This window comes from Ambystoma mexicanum, chromosome 3p (assembly GCF_040938575.1).
Source record: "Ambystoma mexicanum isolate Mex_15411 chromosome 3p, UKY_AmexF1_1, whole genome shotgun sequence".
In the NCBI taxonomy this organism is placed as follows: domain Eukaryota; kingdom Metazoa; phylum Chordata; class Amphibia; order Caudata; family Ambystomatidae; genus Ambystoma; species Ambystoma mexicanum.
Genome location: NC_090925.1, coordinates 826,626,648 through 826,645,264, shown reverse-complemented (window position 1 = coordinate 826,645,264; position 18,617 = coordinate 826,626,648). Strand labels below are relative to the sequence as shown.

The 18,617-nt window shown below is 44.1% G+C and overlaps 1 protein-coding gene across 2 annotated transcripts in view; it reads left to right on the top strand.

The window, feature by feature from the left end:
* The window catches only part of KAT8 (lysine acetyltransferase 8), a 1,009,124-nt gene that overhangs the window by 632,268 nt on the left and 358,239 nt on the right, over positions 1-18,617 (top strand). For both annotated transcript variants that reach the window (XM_069651899.1, XM_069651897.1), the window contains exon 7: positions 9,863-10,003. In XM_069651899.1, coding sequence (XP_069508000.1) covers positions 9,863-10,003 — 141 coding nt within the window. The remainder of the gene's footprint in view (positions 1-9,862; positions 10,004-18,617) is intronic.

Here is an 18,617-nt window from a genome sequence, read left to right as displayed (position 1 = left end):
TCTAATTCTCGAACGGTGTTCACCGATCCTTATGGAGATGGCACGAGTGGTCTGGCCTACATACCTCAAGCCACAAGGGCATTCAATGCAATAAATCACATTGCATGATTTGCAATTGGACATGAATCTAATGTCCCATTGTTTTGTACCAATCTGGAATTTTAAGGTTTTACTCGTAAATTTGCACGCCCTGCAGTTCCCGCAGGGAAAGTGTCCCACAATGGGACGTAAAACTCGTTGACTGATGTTAGTTCTGTGATCAGATTTTGCATGCACCAATTGATCTCGAAAGTTCTTTGATCTTTTAAAGGCGCACAGAGGCTTTCCTAGATTGGGTAAACAGGTAGAAATCATAGGCCAATATTTCATTAGGGCCTTTTTCACTGCAAAGGATTCAGTGCTGTATGTAGTGACACAGGCAACCCTCTCTTGTGTAGGGGTTTGAATTTTGGGTGTCAATAGGCTCTCTCTTGTTGTGAACCTTGCCCTTTTAAGGGCTTTCTTTACTAGTTTTTTAGGATATCCGCGTTCTCTTAAGTCTCCAGCTAGTTGGTCTGCATGTTTATAATAATCTGAGACTGTAGTACAGTTCCGTCGGAGTCTAAGGAACTGGCTGTATGGCAAATTTTCTTTCAGTGCCCTCGGATGAAAACTGGAGAAATGTAGAGTGGTGTTACGATCTGTAGTTTTTTTATAGAGAGAGCAAGATAGATAACCCATATTGGCAGTAATTTGTAGGTCCAGAAAATTGATTGTATGGTGGTCATACTCCATGGTGAAAGTAATAGTATCGTGTAGTCCGTTGAGATATGTTAAGAATTGCCCAAGTAGTTCTTTGTTCCCTTCCCAGATGAAAATAATATCATCTATATATCTGTACCATTTGGAAATGTGTGAAATAAAGGGATTGTTGTCACTTAGTACAAATCTGTCTTCAAAGTTAGCCATAAACAATATCGCCAAACTCGGGGCAAATGCTGCACCCATCGCCGTACCTCCAATTTGGAGGTAGAACTGGTCTGCATACTTGAAGAAATTTTTCTGTAAGGCAATGGCCATAAGTTCTACAATGAATGCTGCTGGTACTCTTTGTTGGGTGGCGTTATGGATAAGTTGCTGATGTATAATATCTATTGCTTCTTCCTGTGGTATATTAGTATAAAGTGCCTGGATGTCCATTGTCACTAATAGCTGCTGCTCGTTGTCAAAACTGGTTCCTTCAAAAATGTTAATGGTTGCAGTAGTGTCTTTAAGATATGTTCTAGTCTGCTGACTGATCGGTTGTAAAAATAGATCAACAAATTTGCATAGTGGTTCCAACAGGGAGCCACAACCTGACACAATTGGTCTCCCTGGTGGTCTAGAGGAGTGCTTGTGTATTTTGGGGAGGGCATAGAAAGAGGGGGTCCTTTTTTCCGAATGATTAAGATATTCTAATTCTTCTTGGGATATCCACCCTCTTTCTGCTCCAAGTTGTGTAGCCTCTCGGATGAGCTCCTGAATGTTTGTTGATGGATCCTTACGTAGTGGTTGATAACACTGTCTATCTTCAAGGAGGTCCAAAACCATCCTATTGTATGTTGTCTGGGAGAAGACTACTATTCCCCCTCCCTTGTCCGCTGGTTTTATCACCAGCCTTTGGTCTGCCATTAGTTCTGTCAATGCTTTTCTTTCTTCATTGGAAAGGTTATTCCTGTTGTTTGTTGCTTTACCTTTGAGTCTTTGAAGATCACCCAGAACGCATTTTTCAAATAATACAATTTCATTCGCCACTTGGTTGTCCGTTTGATTAACCTCGCTCCATGGTCTAGTGGCTATGCTCTCTGAAAGTTTTATACATATGTCTGCTTCATGACACATTACTAATGGTTTTACATTGGTTTTTATCCAGTTCTTTTAAAATAATGCTTCTTTGTTTTTTGCACAAGAGGTGAATATGTCCCACAGGCTCCCCTTATAGCAGGATTGGTTTCATGCACATCACCCTGCTTTCACAGACTTATGAGCCCAATGCATTGTGGACCTTGTAGTTGCATGCCCTAAAAGTCACGGGACACATTATTTTGAGGTATTTTGATTGTGATCCTGTGGTTACTAGTGAGACTATGTTTCTTGTCTTTTTCTCCTTTTTTATTTTTTCTGTACCTCAGGGGTCACGACTTCTACTGGTCCTGAGGAAGGCGGAATGGCCCACTCCGCCGAAACGTAGTTTACTCGCACTTTCTGTTTTATTCGTGTGCGAGTATGACACCTTCTAGATTTATTCTGGTGTCACACGTAGACCCCGAGTTTAGCTAGTAGACCTTGAGTTTAGCTAACCAATTGAAAATGCCCCCAATGGAACTGAACATTTATAATCCAGAGACATATGGTTTCAACCTCTGAGTGGGGGCCTATCAACTTCAAAATTTATATAGTGTTGACTATTCTGAAAAAAAGTTTTTTCAAATGTTTTTTCTAATGTGTGTATATAACTGTCTTTTGCATTGTATGAAATACTGTGTACATGAACATGGATATTTATTGGTTCTTTTTTGTACATATTGTGCTTGATTTGGAATTTATGTTAATAGTGCTTGGTAATTGACAGACCTTGCTTATGAGTAATAATTGAAATAATAAAAAGTCACTTCTGTATAATGCTTAAACAGAAGTACAAAATGGTGATTTTTGTAAAATGTATCCTTATGAAAACTTAGGTGGACACAGAAAACTAGATAGCTTGTGCCATATTTCTGGTATTGAGAAGTTTATTATAAATTAAATTTATATATGTTTAGTGAACCTGTCAGGACACTTTTTTGTTTTGTGGTACCACTCGAAAGAGGGCAGGGGTACCCCTTGCCACGGGAGAATCACCACCGGACAAGTAGTCTAAAAGGTTGTATGCCCTGGGCAAACGTGTCACATCAGCAGCTGACGCACCATTCGGGTTGCTAATAATACTACGCTATTAGCAAGCTATGCTGATGTCCAATGGAACTTGCTGCAGGAAGGCCTTCAGGAGGTTCCTGAACCCGCCAGGACAAAGCTTCTCGACATTGTTTCGGAGGGAAGACTAGTTAACTAGAATGTGGTGAAGAACACCCTAGACACTGCAGAAACAGCAGGCAGGTCTCTTGCACGAGGGACTCTTCTGAAAGTACACGCATGGCTGCGCACATCAGGATTTAGACCGGAGACTCAGGCCTCCCTCATTAATAAACCCATTGAGGAGGCTAACCTCTTTGTGAAATCGGTGGATGAAGCGTTGGAGACAGCCAAGAAGGAACATGAGACTATAAGGTCCTTTCACCAAATTACACAGAAACCCTCCCCTCAGAGGGGTAATAATTCTCGGCGGTCCTTTCGAGGGCAAGCCCGTGCTGGTCAAAGCAACTACAGCACGGGTAACTTCAACACAAATCAAATATCTGGAAGCCCCACTTACTACCCCTCAAGGGGTCAGAAACGCAGCAAAGGTAGAGGCAGAGGCCCCAATCCCAGAGGAGCCACAGCCTCTGGCCAGAAATGACCCCCAAGTCGAGGTCCCCTCCCATGTCTCCCCGGTCGGGGGGGCGATTAACATCTTTCCTCAAGGCATGGGAGGGGATAACTTCCGACCAGTGGGTCGTAAAGGCAGTTGCCCATGGTTATTGCGTGGAATTCGCCCGACCTCCACAGTCCAGACTGCCGCGTTCACGGCACCTTTCACCTGACCATCTGGAGATCCTGATCCAAGAGGTGGAAGCACTGCTGGGAAAGGACGCCATAGAAGCAGTCCCTATTCTTCAGGTAAACTAGGCTATTTATTTAGTGTACTTCCTTGTATCGAAAAAGGATCTCAACATGCATCATGTTCTAGATCTGCGCCCAGCGAACAAATTTATAAAACCCCAGAAGTTTTGCATGGTAACACTGCAGGTGGTGATCTCTTTGCTGAAACAGGGGGACTTCATGGCAACATCGGACATGAAAGATGCATACTTTCATATTTCAATGTTGCCAGCGCACAGAAAATACCTAAGGTTCATGATCCAGGACAAACACTACCAATTCAAGGTAATCCCCTTCGGCATCGCCTCAGCGCCAAGGGTGTTTACCAAAGTCCTGGCAGTGGCAGCAACACACCTGCGCAGACTATCAGTCCCAGTTTACCCTTACCTCGATGACTGGCTTATTAAGGGGGAATCGTTCGACGCTTGTTTTTCGAACACCCAAAAAACAGTAGATCTGCTCTTCAGCCTGGGTTTTTCAATCAACAAAAAGAAATCCAGCGTAGTCCCCAGCCAAGTAAAACAATTCTGGGAGCGCTAATTCGGACGGAAGACGGTCTTCTCTTCCCCTCCAGCGAGAGGTTCTGAACATGCTCTCCGATTCCTCAATATGTAGCCAGTCGGGAGGTGACCGTCTGCAAGGCCATGCGTTTGCTAGAGATGATGGCATCATGTATATACTTGGTTTCCCACGCGCGGCTGCGCATGCGTCCCATGCAATAGTGGCTCAACAGCCAGTGGTGTCAGGCCAGCGGACAATGGGAAGATCTGGTAGTTGTCTCGCCAGCCCTCGTTCTCTCTCTGCATTGGTGGTCAAGAGAAAACCTCTTGAAGGGGAAGACCTCCACCACCCCTGCAGTGGAAGCCACTCTCATGACAGATGCATCTCTCACGGGGTGGGGGGGGGCTCACCTGCTTCAGCAGACAGCACACTGAGTGTGGTCCCCTCAAGTAGCGTCCAATCATATAAACTTACTGGAGCTATTAGCGGTGTTCAAAGCATTGAAAGCCTTTCAGATGCAGCTGCAAGGGAAGACAGTGCTGATCCTAACCGACAGCACTACAGCAATGTATTACCTGAACAAACAGGGGGGCACTCACTCTCCAGGGCTATCCAAGCTGTCCCAAAACATTTGGATATAGGCTCTCAAACACAAAATGTTTTTGTTGTCCCAACATGTTCCAGGGGAACTCAATCTTCTAGCAGACGTACTCAGCAGAGATTTTCCTCTGCCAGAAGAATACGAATGGCGACTGCATGAAGACATTGGGCCTCATTACACGGTAGGCGGTAAGGTTTTACCGGTACCAGTATTTTACCGGTATACCCTTACCGCCTTACTACGAGGTCCCTTTGCGGGTTGGTACATTAACGACTGCTTTTAGCAGGTGTTAAACTAACCCGCAAAGGGACCAGGGTGCTAATTACAGTACCGCAATTTGCGGTACCGTAATTAGCGCCTTCCCCATTCCCATTATGCCCTATGGGGCAAAAATGGGAATGGGGAAGGGCAATGGAGGAAGGAGGAATTACCACCTTCCCAACCTTGGAATATGGCGGTAATTCCCCTTTCCTCCAAGGCGGTACCGGTAAATTACTTATTAGCGCCATGGTTTACCGCCTACCGTGTAATGAGGCCCATTGTGTCCAATGTCTTCGCAGAATGGGGTTTCCCAGAGATCGACCTGTTCGCTTCTCGGAGAACGCCCAATGCCAAGATTACGCCTCCAGGTACCCCCAGAACCGATCCAAGGGGAACGGTCTCTGGATAACTTGGTCGGGAAATTTGTCTACACTTTTCCCCCCTGACTCCCCTTCTCAACAAAATAGTGCACAAGATGCACCAGGAACCAGTTACCATTATACTGGTGGCCACCATGTGGGCCCGCCAACCCTGGTTTGCTTACCTGATGGAAATGTCCCTCTCCCCAACAGTCAAGCTGCCCTGCCCGTACAACGTGTTGTCTCAGGACGGGGGGAGACCCTACACCCATGCCTGCAGACTCTGAACTCGGCAGCCTGGCTCCTGAGATCATAGAGTTTGGACACCTGCAACTCCCTCCAGAGATGCATGGACATAATCAGGGAAGCGAGGAAATCTAATACACGTTATTGCTATGCCAGCAAATGGAAATATTTTGTCATCTGGTGCAATTCCAAGGGCGTCAATCCCATCGATTGCTCACCCTCACACATTGTGTTGTATCTAACCCACCTGTTGGACTCTGGGTTAGTTTTCAATTCCCTAAAGGTTCATCTGGCTGCTCTGTCAGCCTACACCACATCACAACAAAAGGTATCCTGGTGGAAATTATCAGTGATTAAAGCCTTTATGGAAGGGGTTAAGAAGATTTATCCTCCCATCTCTCACTCAGCCCCTGGATGGGATCTGAATGTGGTTTTGACCAGGCTCATGGGAGCTCCCTTTGAGCCTATGCATAAAGCAAGTCTGAAAGACCTGACTTATAAGACAGCCTTCTTAGTGGCTATCACTCTATTAGAAGGGTTAACGAACTACAGGCTCTTTCTGTTTTAGACCCCTTTGTCACAGTCCACAAAGATAAGGTAGTTCTGCGCACACATCCCAGGTTTGAGCCTAAATTAATCTCGAAGTTCCATGTGAACCAGTTAATCGAACAACCTACTTTCTTCCAGAACCCTACTAACATGGCCGAAAGAAGCCTTCACACACTAGACGTGCGCAGGGCAGTCATGTTTTACCTGGAAAGAACTAATCCACTAAGGAAGACTAAACAGTTCTTCGTTTCAGTGGCAGCTGGTAGAGAAGGGGACCCTGTCTCTAAATCGGGTATCTCAAGGTGGATTGTCAAATGCATCACAATCTGTTACACTCTTGCTAAGAGAGAACTGCCCTTCAAGCCTAGAGCACACTCTACTCAAGGCACTTGGGCATCCATAGTATTCATTGCAAATGTTCCTCTTGAGTCCATTTGCAAAGCGGCAACCTGGAGTTCTGTACACACCTTTACAAAACACTATTGCCTAGACACTCATTCTAGGTCTGATTCTCAGGTGGGACAAGCAGTACTAAGACATATTTTCTCTACTGTTCCTTCTCATAACCCACCTCCAACTCCGGGTACTGCTCGCTAGTCTATGCACAGCATGTGATTCTAAGCAGATTAACAAGCATCAGAAGACATGCATTACTTACCGTAATAGCATTTCTGATGACTGTATCTGCTTAGAACATAGACGTCTTACTACTTTCTCTCTTTACATACTCACTCACTATAGCCTTGGGCTCCCTCATGGCAGAAAAAATACAGTCGGAGGGACCTCTGCGCATGAGGGATTTTGGGCTCTACACATGTCAAGATAGGGATAGTGTTACAGACACGCCTATGCCGACGTTCCCCTTTTGGTCCCCGAAAGACAAGATGCAATACTCTGCGGTTACCACTGGTTGTCGGACCATATGCACAGCATGTGAATCTAAGCAGATACAATCATTAGAAATGCTATTACAGTAAGCAATGCATGTCATCCACATCTGCGCAATCTGCTGATGTGTGATCCCCATCAAACTCCTGTGCCGTACAATCTTCTCACTCAGCACGGAGGCCTAACAGTGCACCCTCAACCTCACTCAATGAATTTGGCAGTATGGCTCCTGAGGTCTTAGAGTTTGGACATTTTAATCTGCCACAGAGATGTATTGATGTCTTGAAGGAATTGAGAAAGCCTAACACTGGGCACTGTTATTTTGACAAGTGGAGATTTGTAATGTGATGCCAGTCTAAAGAAATTAACCCCATAAAATGTACCCCTTCACACATTCTAAACTACATGCTCCACTTGCTAGATACAGGGTTAGTATTCAACTCCTTAGAGGTCCACCTGGCGGCTTTGTCAGCCTATACCACTTTCCACAATAAGGTCTCATGGTGGAAGGTACCTGTCATCAAATCATTCATGGAAGGACTAAAAAGACTCCACCCTCCAATTTCAAACCCGCCGCCAAGATGGGATCTCAATGTTGTACTTGCTAAGCTCATGGGACCCCCTTTTGAGCCAATGCATAAGTCTAGTCTCAAACACCTGACTTACAAAACTGCCTTCTTTGTGACCATCACTTCCATAAGAAGAATTGGTGAAATACAAGCATTGTCAATGCAGGACCCTTTCTTTGTTGTACACAAAGACAAACTGGTCTTATGTACTCACCCTAGGTTCTCTCCTAAATTCATCTCTAAATTTCATGTAAACCAGTCTATTGAGCTACCTGCTTTCTTTCAGGAACCCACCAGCTCAGCTGAGCTAACACTCCACACACTAGATGTGAGGAGGGTGGTCCTCTACTATGTAGACAAGACCAGACCGCTAAGAAAAAACAGATCAACTGTTTGTCTCCATAGCACTAGGCAGAGAGGGTGATTGCATTTCAAAGAATGCCGCCTCCAGGTGGATAGTCAGATGTGTACTATTATGCTATTCCCTATCAAACAAGACACTGCCTTTTACGCCCAGGACTCACTCCACAAGGAACACAGGAGCCACTCTGGCTTTCATTGCAAATGTCCCTCTAGACAGCATTTGCAAAGCACTACAGGGAGCTCAATACACACTTTCACTCAACATTACTGCATTGACACTCATTCCAAGACAGATCCACAGGTGGAACAAGCGGTTCTAAGACATCTGTTCGCCCATGAACCTTCTCACATCCCACCACCTTCCAACAGGGCTTGCTCATCTATGCACAGCATGAGATATAAGCAGATTCCCCAAGCCTCAGCAGGGTTACATTACTCAATGTAATCGTATTTCTGATGCTTGTATCTGCTTAGATTCACAGCCGACCCACCCTTCCTTCGCTCGGAGAGAAGGCGCATGGATGCTTATGAGCTTGTCTGATACGTATCTGCTTGGATACAACTGTACTCAAGCTACACCTCATGCTACCTCATGTCAGAAAAACAACAATCTGAGGGACCTCGACCCGTGAGGGATCATGGGTACAGTGGACGTCACACTAGGGATAGTATTACTAGCATGCCCTGTCCAAGTCCCTTTTCGTTTGTCAAAAACTGTAATACTCCGCAGCTTCCACTAGATGTCGGCCTATGCACAGCATGGGAATCTAAGCAGATACAAGCATCAGAAATACGAATATGGTGAGTAATGTATCCCATATCAATGTCCATAGTGTCCTAGCTATTGAAGTCACCCCAGGGTGTTGGAAGTGTGTGCGTGACTTCCCTAAAGGGTATCTACATTCTTAACTGAAACTGAAGGAGTGCATTTTTTAAGTGTATTTAAATGTTGCCAATTGCTCCCCTTCTAAAGAAGGCTATTTTAAAATTGACGTTTAAATTATAAAATAACTATTTTATCAAGAAACCTTGAGTATAAATGTTATTTGAATGCATGTCACTGTGAATCTCTATGTTGCAACCCTACAGCTTACATTGACCCCTCTTGAGATAAGCCTGGCTGCTCAACCACTCTACCAACTTGTGTAGTACAGGCCTATACCAAAGGTTGTGTTACCTATTGCCAAGAGGACAAGGCTGGTGTGGAGCTGCCTCATTCCAGAATGGCTGCCGAGATGTACAAAGGCCACGCACAGTGCCAGTCAATATACACAGAACGTTATCAGCTCAGTTCCAGCTCCACTACGGAGTGAGAAGGCATTGTTTCTGTTTGATTTAAGGGAACAATGTTATGAAGTCTGTTTAAAAGCATGCGTTTTTGATGATGATTCATTGATGTAGAGGAACAAGGTTTCTCACCTGCAACAATACATCCCTCTGAGGGTATGTTCCTTCCAGGGTCATGTAGGGTCTTTGTTCATAATCAGAAGGAAAAACAAATATAGAGGTCTAATTGGCTGTAGGAGCAAAGCATACTGACTTTAGAAAATGGTAATTACAGAAACTGTCTGTGGCATGTTTGTTTCGCTTATTTAGGATTGTTAATGTTTCATGTACTGCTGAAATAAAAAAAAATGTTCTGAGGCCAATCTGATAGCGGGCAATTATTCAAGAGCTTGACAACTGTGAATGAATGGAAGCACCCAATGCAGCGACTTGGCTACCAGTGTTTCCTATCTGACTGCTTCCTTGTATTCTCTCTTTACCAGATCTACTGTCAGAATCTCTGCCTGCTGGCCAAGCTTTTCCTGGATCACAAGACCCTATACTTTGATGTGGAGCCCTTTGTCTTTTACATACTGACCGAGGTAGACCGGCAGGGAGCCCACATCGTTGGCTACTTTTCCAAGGTACTGCTCTTTCATCTGCATCACCTATTCTCATAGGCTTTTGAAAATGCAACTTATACTTCATTCTTGTGCTCCATCCGTTCAGTACAAGAGCAGGTGCCTAGGCTTCACAAGCGAAAATGGTGCTCTTCGGATGCTGCTTATAGATGCCTCCTTCCATTTCAGTGTTAACATTTGTTTTTCTTATTCCAGCTTAACCAATTTGATGTTAATCAAACCGCTAGCATTTCTGTTACTGATTTGGACTCTTGACTTTTTGGGGGTGAGAGATATCTTTTAGCCTCACTCACTTGCTCAACGCAGATCACTCACTTGCTCATCTCACATCATTTGGGGTGTATTAGCAAGCTCTTATGGTTACTAGTGCTTCTTCCACCTTTCTTTTTGTATGACTGCACAAGCCACCTTAAGTAGAGTCCTGCATGGACACATTGTCCCCTCCTTTTCTTTTCTGTAGGTTCCATTTTGTTAGTAAGGTATCTTGAACAGGGCGTGGAACCTATTTTAACCTTTTTACGAGTGCACTAGTAGATTTAATGCTTTAATGCCTTTTCGAAAGACCCTATACTAAAAAGGGCTGGTCCTCATGGTTGAAGCCCTATTCTATGATGGCCACCCCCCTCTCGTGTTGTAAATGACACTTTATGGGCATGCACTTTCACATGGTTACTGCAAAGGAAGCTCAGTCATTGCTCTGTCTGACTGAACCGTTTGGCACTCTGGAGAGGGGCTGTCTGCCTCAATCCATGTTTCATCCAGAGGAATGTCATATTGCTTGTCAGTTTCGGGATAGCTGGCTCCACTAGTCGACAGCCCCTCCCTCTTTAAATGTTACAGGTCCTTTTTATTGGAAAAGAGATGTCTTTCCCAATTTGAATTTAGGATAAAAGGAGAGGATCTGGTGCCACTTCGGATGTAACCCCTTAAGCCAAGAATCCATTGCTGAATTATGAACAGAGGGATGCCAGAAGACTGCTGCTTCAATCAATCTGCATTGGCTCTTCCAACCACTGTGTATCAAAGTTCTGCCTTCTTATCGACAGAGACCTGGAATAGGTACCTGCCTGGATGGGTGAGCACAACCAGTCTGGAATCCTGTTCTCTCCTCACTTCCCCGATCTCTAAAGAGTCACTGAGACTGCCACAGGCATGGACACTTCCTAGTCTTAGTGCTGCAAACTCTGCAAGTATCTGTCTGCACCACCGGTGCTTGATCACCTTGCTTCTCATCTCTGAGACGGGCCTATGTGGAGCCGAAGTCTGCCTGCCCTGATGCGGAGTGCCTGTTCACCCTTTGCAGGGTCAACTCTGCCTTCTGATCCTCATTGTATCCTGAGAAAAGTAATTGAGCTGTCTTCACCCTTGCAGGGGTACCTGCTTGTGCCTGGCCTCCATCAGAAGAAGCCTCGCACCAGCTATCTGTGAGCCTCCTGCTGCAGATCCATTGGAGAGCCCTTTTGTCTTCAACAATCTCTGTTGCCTTGATTGTCTGTTTTACCATTCAGAATCCAGGTATCGAAGTTGCCTATATGTACTAAAGGCCTTTTGTTATCCATTGAAAGTGTGAAATTCACATGCAGTTTTCCTTGCCTTACCATAGGTTGTGGAGCCTCAGTAAATGAATCTTGTCTGAGTTAGATCTATTGGATTGGTAGTGTACCTTCTTTCCCTGCAGGGACCCCTATCTTTAAATAACGTTTCTTTGTCAAAGATGGCCTTAAGAACACACCAATCCTCAGACTGTTCAAAGGTTTCTATTAAGATGTTCATTTCAATAGGCGCTCACTAAGAGCCAAAATCCCAAGATATTCTCTAATTCCCCAACTATATAAAAGCCTAGCTTGCTAATGGTGAGGACCTAAAGGCATACCCCTTATGTCTCTCAGTTCTGTGACCATCATTCCCGTTGTCGCAAAATAAGGTCTTCACTTTCAACCAAAAAATTACAGACTTGGACAGTCCATCAACCACTGGTCTACAAAAAAAAAGAGAAGAATGCCCAGCTAATAAGAACTCAAAGAAAAAGGGTAGCATTTCCACAAGGACAATTCAGACTACCTCTATAAAATCGCAGGAAACATCAAATAAAGGACCAGTGCAACATCGGAAAAATGGGGTGTAGGTTCAAAATCAATCTGAGCAAGAGCCTAAACCGACCAGTAGTAAAAGAACAGGAGGCGACAAAAAAGAAATTCAACTTACCCAGGGGTTCCTCGGCTCAGAAGTCAAACAGCTCCCCAATGACGGCGGATGATTTCCTAAGAGACAAAGAATAAATGGACTTATCCGTCTATGAAGAGCCGGAGGAGAGGTGCCATCAACAATCATTGACGCGTCAATCCGCAAGGGAGGTATTCCCCCAAAAACACATCAATGATAAGGGGCGGACAAGGAAAGACTCTATCCAAGACCCACGGACAGTAGGGCAAGAAAGGAAGGTAAAGAACAATCAGAATCAACCACTGTCAGAAATCGGTTGGAATATAAAGAGGAAAAGAAGGTAGTCAGACGGACTCAACATCTTCCTTCATACTCCAAGTCTGACTATCAACAAGACTTTTGGGAACGGAAGGAAAAACACCGGTACTTCCATAACTCTGCAGAAGATAAAAAGCGATTCGAGACACTATGCCGACCGAGGCCGACAGAAAAGAAAGCCAGAGTCCGAAACCGACCAACAGTCCATAATTTTGAAATTGGAACAAATGAGAGAAAACAAAGAGGACTTAATTCTAAACAGAAGCACAATTTTGAAAATCTTCAGACATCTAAGGTCGGTACATCGCCTGTCGACTGAGGATCTAACACTAGTAGAACGGTACCACTCGGGCAGCAAAGCAAAATGCTACCTACATATAAAAGGGAAGAACTACGGAGCTCAACTGCAGGAAGCCAAAGAACTACTAGCCGAGAAAGGCCTATGGTTAAGCAAGATCACCTCAAAGACAATGGTAAACAAGCCCATGTCTCCAAAAATAAATAAGGGCAAGAACACTCATTATATATCCATAACGGAAGAACTGTACAGAGACAGCCGGTTGCAGTATGACAAAGAAAGATCCGACTACCCAAAAGAAAAACCGAGTCAAGGACGAACCGAACCAAAAACAACCACAAACAATAAAACAGATGCGAAGAGCAAGGGTGTCACCCGATCAACGGAATCAACAAGTCGAAAAAGAGCTAACGCTGTTGAAACGGGGAAGTATGAAACAGCACCCCAAATGAAGACTCCGTCATTGAAAGAAGTCCCTCAGGCTATATCTGTGCCCCCATCAAAACCACTATGGGCTTGGTTACCAAAATCACTTACAGCAACTTTGACCAAATAGCAACAATCCGCCCTAGGAGACGGGGCCACAGAACGAACATCTCCAACAACTCGACGTGGGAGGGAAAAAAAGATCCAGATAGCCACATGGAACACCTGTGGATATAAACATCTTACGACGGGGGGGGGGGTCCGGATCTGGGACCTTTTGAAATAATCGCACTTCGGGAACACTGGCTAACTGAGAAACCTTCACTGGAGGGTTACGAGATCGCCTTCGCCCCAGCAAACAAGAACAGACTGGGGCGCCCTTCATCCGGGCTTTTGGTGGCGATTAGAGTGGACTGCGGGCTAAGCATTACAGAATCTATCACAGCCTCAAGCCACCTGGAAGTGATCAGACTGACATGGACAATTCCAGAGAAACAGCCAGAAAAGAGAACAGTTAAAGAAATTGGAATAATCAATATCTACTGGAACCCACAAGCAATCACAGACAAACAATTCCTAACAATATTGGAAAAAGAAATCGACAGGTTATATGCGGAAAAGAACATCACCCATGTCTTAATCTGCGGGGATCTAAATCTGAAACAAAAAAACACATCTACATCCATCACTGAAAAAAAATATCCACCCTAGAATCTAGAGGGGAGTTGTGGCACAATCTGATGTCTTCAAGAGGGTTCTACAATCTAGATCAGACATTCCCACTCTCCTGCAGACTGCCAACTTGGGAGAGGGGTGCCCTAAACAGCACATTGGATTACATCTATGTATCAGAGGCCATGTTGGAAGTGATCATAGAATTTGAAGTGATGCAAACTATCCCAAGTGACCACAATATGCTAAGAGCAGCATGGATCTCAACAGAGGTGCCCCACCAAAAAATGAACTCAGAAATTGAATGTAACACAAAGGGAACCCGCTTAAAGTTGACCACCGAGAGAATAGAAGACCTGTTCAAAGCATATAAAGCCTCAACGAAAACGGTGGAACTTGAGCAAAAAAACATCGATTATCGCCCTTTTCTGAGCCCGTACAAAGTCCCCGCTTGTCAAAGAATTGGAAAGCCACCTACGGGGAACCATCTATACGATAAACAAGTCGTGGCAAAAAGGGCTAGCTTGAGACAACTAAAGCGAAAAGCCAAAAGACACAACTCACCGGATTTAGCAGCACAAGTAATTCAAGAAGAAAGAAACTATAAAGCCTGGATTAAAACTCACAGAATCAATCTATATCAGAAAGACTCAGAAGAGATCCTGAGAAATGGAGCAGGGAAAAACTCCAGGAGCTTCTGGAACCTCTTAAAAACTGGTATAGAACAGAAAACCAATACGCCAGCAAACCACATAAGCGAAGAAAAGTGGATATTACACTTCGAAGCGCTGTTCCGAAAACCATCGGGAAATGAGGACCAAGTTTGTATCCAACAAGACAGCCCGTGGGTGGACGTCTCAAACCCAGAGGATATCAGGGAGATAATCAACAAACTAAAAAACTCTCGAGCACTGGGGCCAGATGGTGTCACCAACATCAACTTAAAATCATTTAAAAAGCAATGGATTCCCTTTATCAGCCTAGTCCTCAAACACTGTGAAATATCAAGAGCCATCCCAAAATCCTGGACCTCAGCTAACGTGGTACCCATTTACAAAAGAGGAGACCAGTCTGATCCTGGCAACTATCGGCCCATAGCATTGCTTGACACGATCGGGAAAGTTTTCGGCATGCTGCTCCTAAAGAAATTCCAACTATGGGCAACAGAGGCACCATGTAACGACCCTTTTCAAGCAGGCTTTAAGAAAAACTCATCCACGAGGATAAACATCATGCTCCTTAGCCTAATCAAGAGCAAAGTCACTGAGGAAGGGGCCTCAGCGTTCGTGGCCTTTATAGACCTGACCCAGGCCTTTGACCGGGTGGATAGAGAACTCCCATGGAAGAAATTGTACTCCTGGAACTGCCCGCAAGCCATTCTGGCTCCAATCAAAGCGTTACATACGAAAACCTCCATCAGAGTGAAATTAAACATACAAGGCGACCTGTCGGAAGAAATTCCTATACGAAGAGGGGTGAAACAAGGCTGTCCTCTGGCACCGGCGGTGTTTGTCGCATTCATGGGCGATTTCAAAGATTCCTACGCCTCGGTGAGAGCTTTTCCGACAAAAATTGGAAACACATCAATGCCACGTCTAACATACGCAGACGATCTAGTACTAATGGACCTAACCCAAATAGGGCTGCAGCGTCAATTAGATAATTTGGCAAACTACATCAAGCTCTCAAACCTGGAGATAAAGAAAGAAAAAAACAAAATCATAACTTTGGGGAAATCAACAAAGAAACAGAATAATTTCAAGTGGACCATGGAAAACGTCCCGATTGAGAAAACAACAACATACAAATTTCTGGGAGTTATTATTGACAACTCGCCTCAAGAAACGAGCATGCAAGAACACCTATGGGCAAAAGTAAGATCACTGGCAACCCAAGCCAAAATACTGGGAAGGAAATATGGAAGATTCTCCCTTATACCCACCATCATATTCTATAAGGCAAAAGCAGTTCCGGCTCTTACATACGGTTCCGAAGCCATGCCTGAGATACCGGACACCCTTTGGCTGAGGCTAGAAGGTTATTTCTGGAGGACTGTATTGAACCTACCAAAATCCACTGCAATGGCCGGAATAAGGAGAGAATTGGGACTTTCATAGTTGAAATCGTCGGTTGAAGCAAAGAATCTGGCGTTATATCAGAAAACCATCATTTCACAACGCCTCCTGCTCTACCAGTTGATAAACGAGGAAGGGTGCAGAGAAAAGTGCAAAATGCTGAAGAAATGGTCAACAAAGGTAAAGCAAAATTTAGACATTGTAGCTTGCACAGAAGCTGATTTAATTGGAAATCCAGATAAAGTCAAGAAGAAACTGGCAGACCTTGACTGGATTGCTACTGAGGAAAAAGCGTCGAACAACAAACTCTTGAAACACCTTCCATGCTATGCACTAAAGAGGAACGAAACAGCTCAATATCTAAGAAGGTTCCCGAGTAGACCACTTTGCCAACTATTCCTAAGAGCACGTCTAAACTTACTTGCCACAAATGAAATACTTCAAATTAGAGGCCAGTCAGAATACAACACCTGCAGACTCTGCAAGATGCCGGACCAGATGGAAAACGTGAGACACTTGCTTACTAGCTGCCAGGCTTTGTCCACTATACGCCTAGCCTACTTACGCGACACACTGAGTCCGTTCACAGAGCCGGAAGAAGAGCAGTGGTGGCCGCGGTTAATTGGGGGAGGAAGGACTGCCTGGACCTTAGCCACAGCTAAGATTCTGCAAACTGCCCTGACAAAATGCAATCAGCAGTGCAAAGAAGATAGCTGAGAGACTGGCCTCTGGAGCCCTGCTACAATTTTTTTTTTAAAGAAGCACATTCACACCAGATCTTGTAAAATCTAAATTTAGATAAAAAAACAAGTAAAAAAAATAAAATAAAAACGTTTTATAAAAAGAGGGTGTTTTGCATTCAATAAGCCACCTCATACTAACTCCTAGGCACATCCTTCTAGTGTCGCCGTCTGTTGAAAGGGTGTTGGAATGAACATGTCCTTTACTTGTCAAATTGCCTTAATTTTGTATGCCATAATATAAAACATTTTAAAGAAAAAAAAATATTTTTAATAATTAAATGCATTGATTATTGCTAATGAGTTAAACATTGTGTGGATGTGGTACAATCATAAATGGTGTTAGTGTGAAAGGGAGGGGTAACCAGTTTTCTTCATACCCACAGGGACATTTCCTATACTTAACTTTTAAAGTTACTTTGTGAACTTTTGGGCACACAGCCCCATTCAACATAGGGTGGTGGGAATTCTAAAGTTAGAGCTCCCATTCCTGTGGACATTTGTTGAAAATGCCTAGATACTTACCTTTCCATTCAGGTATTGGGGTGAGTTGTATGCATTGGATTGACTGGCTGTGACTGTAAATATGTTTTATATTTAGTGTCTGATAACATTACCTGCTTGTTCTAGTGTAGTTCTGAGCCTGTAATAAATAGTATTTGTGTAATTACTGTACAAGTGTAATTCTTGTATATTTCACTGATTCATAGTGGACTCCTAACCACATTCGCCTCTCCTGTGACTTACCCTTGAACACTCTCCACACTAACCTTGATTGTGATTGGCTAAACTCAGTTTCCTGTTCTTTATAACTAATGTGGCCTCCTAAACTGGCTGGGAGTGTCCAAACGTGGACATCCATTGGCCAAACACTCTGCTTAGCAACATACACACTGTGGCACAGATGTGGAATGGGAGCAGACAGTTTCAGCACCGCATCCAGCCACACACAGACTACCACTTTGCCCTGGAAACAGCAAGTTCCGGACCAGAGAAGTCAGGATGAATGCCAAAGTACAAATGGACACCCAAATATCTAGTGAAACAGCAGTTTTACAGTATATTGTTCTCTTTATGGCATTATGCTGAAAAATGCAAAAGTGAACGGGTAAAAGGTCAAGAAAAAGGTTGAAAAAATATCTGGTGCCACAACCCAATCTGGACAAAATGTAACCACAAAGTTACTAAAGGAAATACATATATGGATATATTGTACTTCACTTTAAGGTGATGTCTGTGGCTTTAAAAATAAAAGAAATTCAATAGGGGAGACAGCCTCCCAGTACTGATAGTGTTAGGGACTGATCAAGTTCCCCATAAAAGCAAGCAACAAACAAGGGAAGTAAAGCTCAGGTTCTTTACTTGCCTCCAAAACTCTAGTTAACCGCCAACAATAGCAAGGGCAAAGGGTGTCTGATAGAAATCCATGGGGGGAAAGCAGCAAAAAGCAAATGTTTCCTTACAATGCAACTCTGGGCCCTGGGTTGGTGGGTTATTCAAGCTACTTCTCCTCGGGGTTCCTTGCGGTTGTCTTGTTAAGGAGTTCCCCTTCAACCACATTTTCTCTACTGGTTTTCATTGGGGGTGGGGGGTGTAAAGACTGGAGGAGGGTTCCTGTACTCCTGCCCTCTATATTGCAGAGTAGAAGCACAGAGCACCCCAGCCAAGATTCTCTATATGGTAACAAAGGTTGAGCAATCAAGGCCTAAGTTCTCGGGAGGTGATGCAGGCTGGTTCTTAAATACAGTGTAGGTCCCAAGCCTCCCACAAAGGAATGTCTATGCACTGTATTAGTTAAAACAGTCTTTATATAATTAAGTTCAAGGTGATGTACAGAATCACAATAACTCACTTTGTGCTCAGTGAATCTACAATGGCAAATATATACAGTTCTAAGTGGTACCACAATTATTATTAGATTTCTT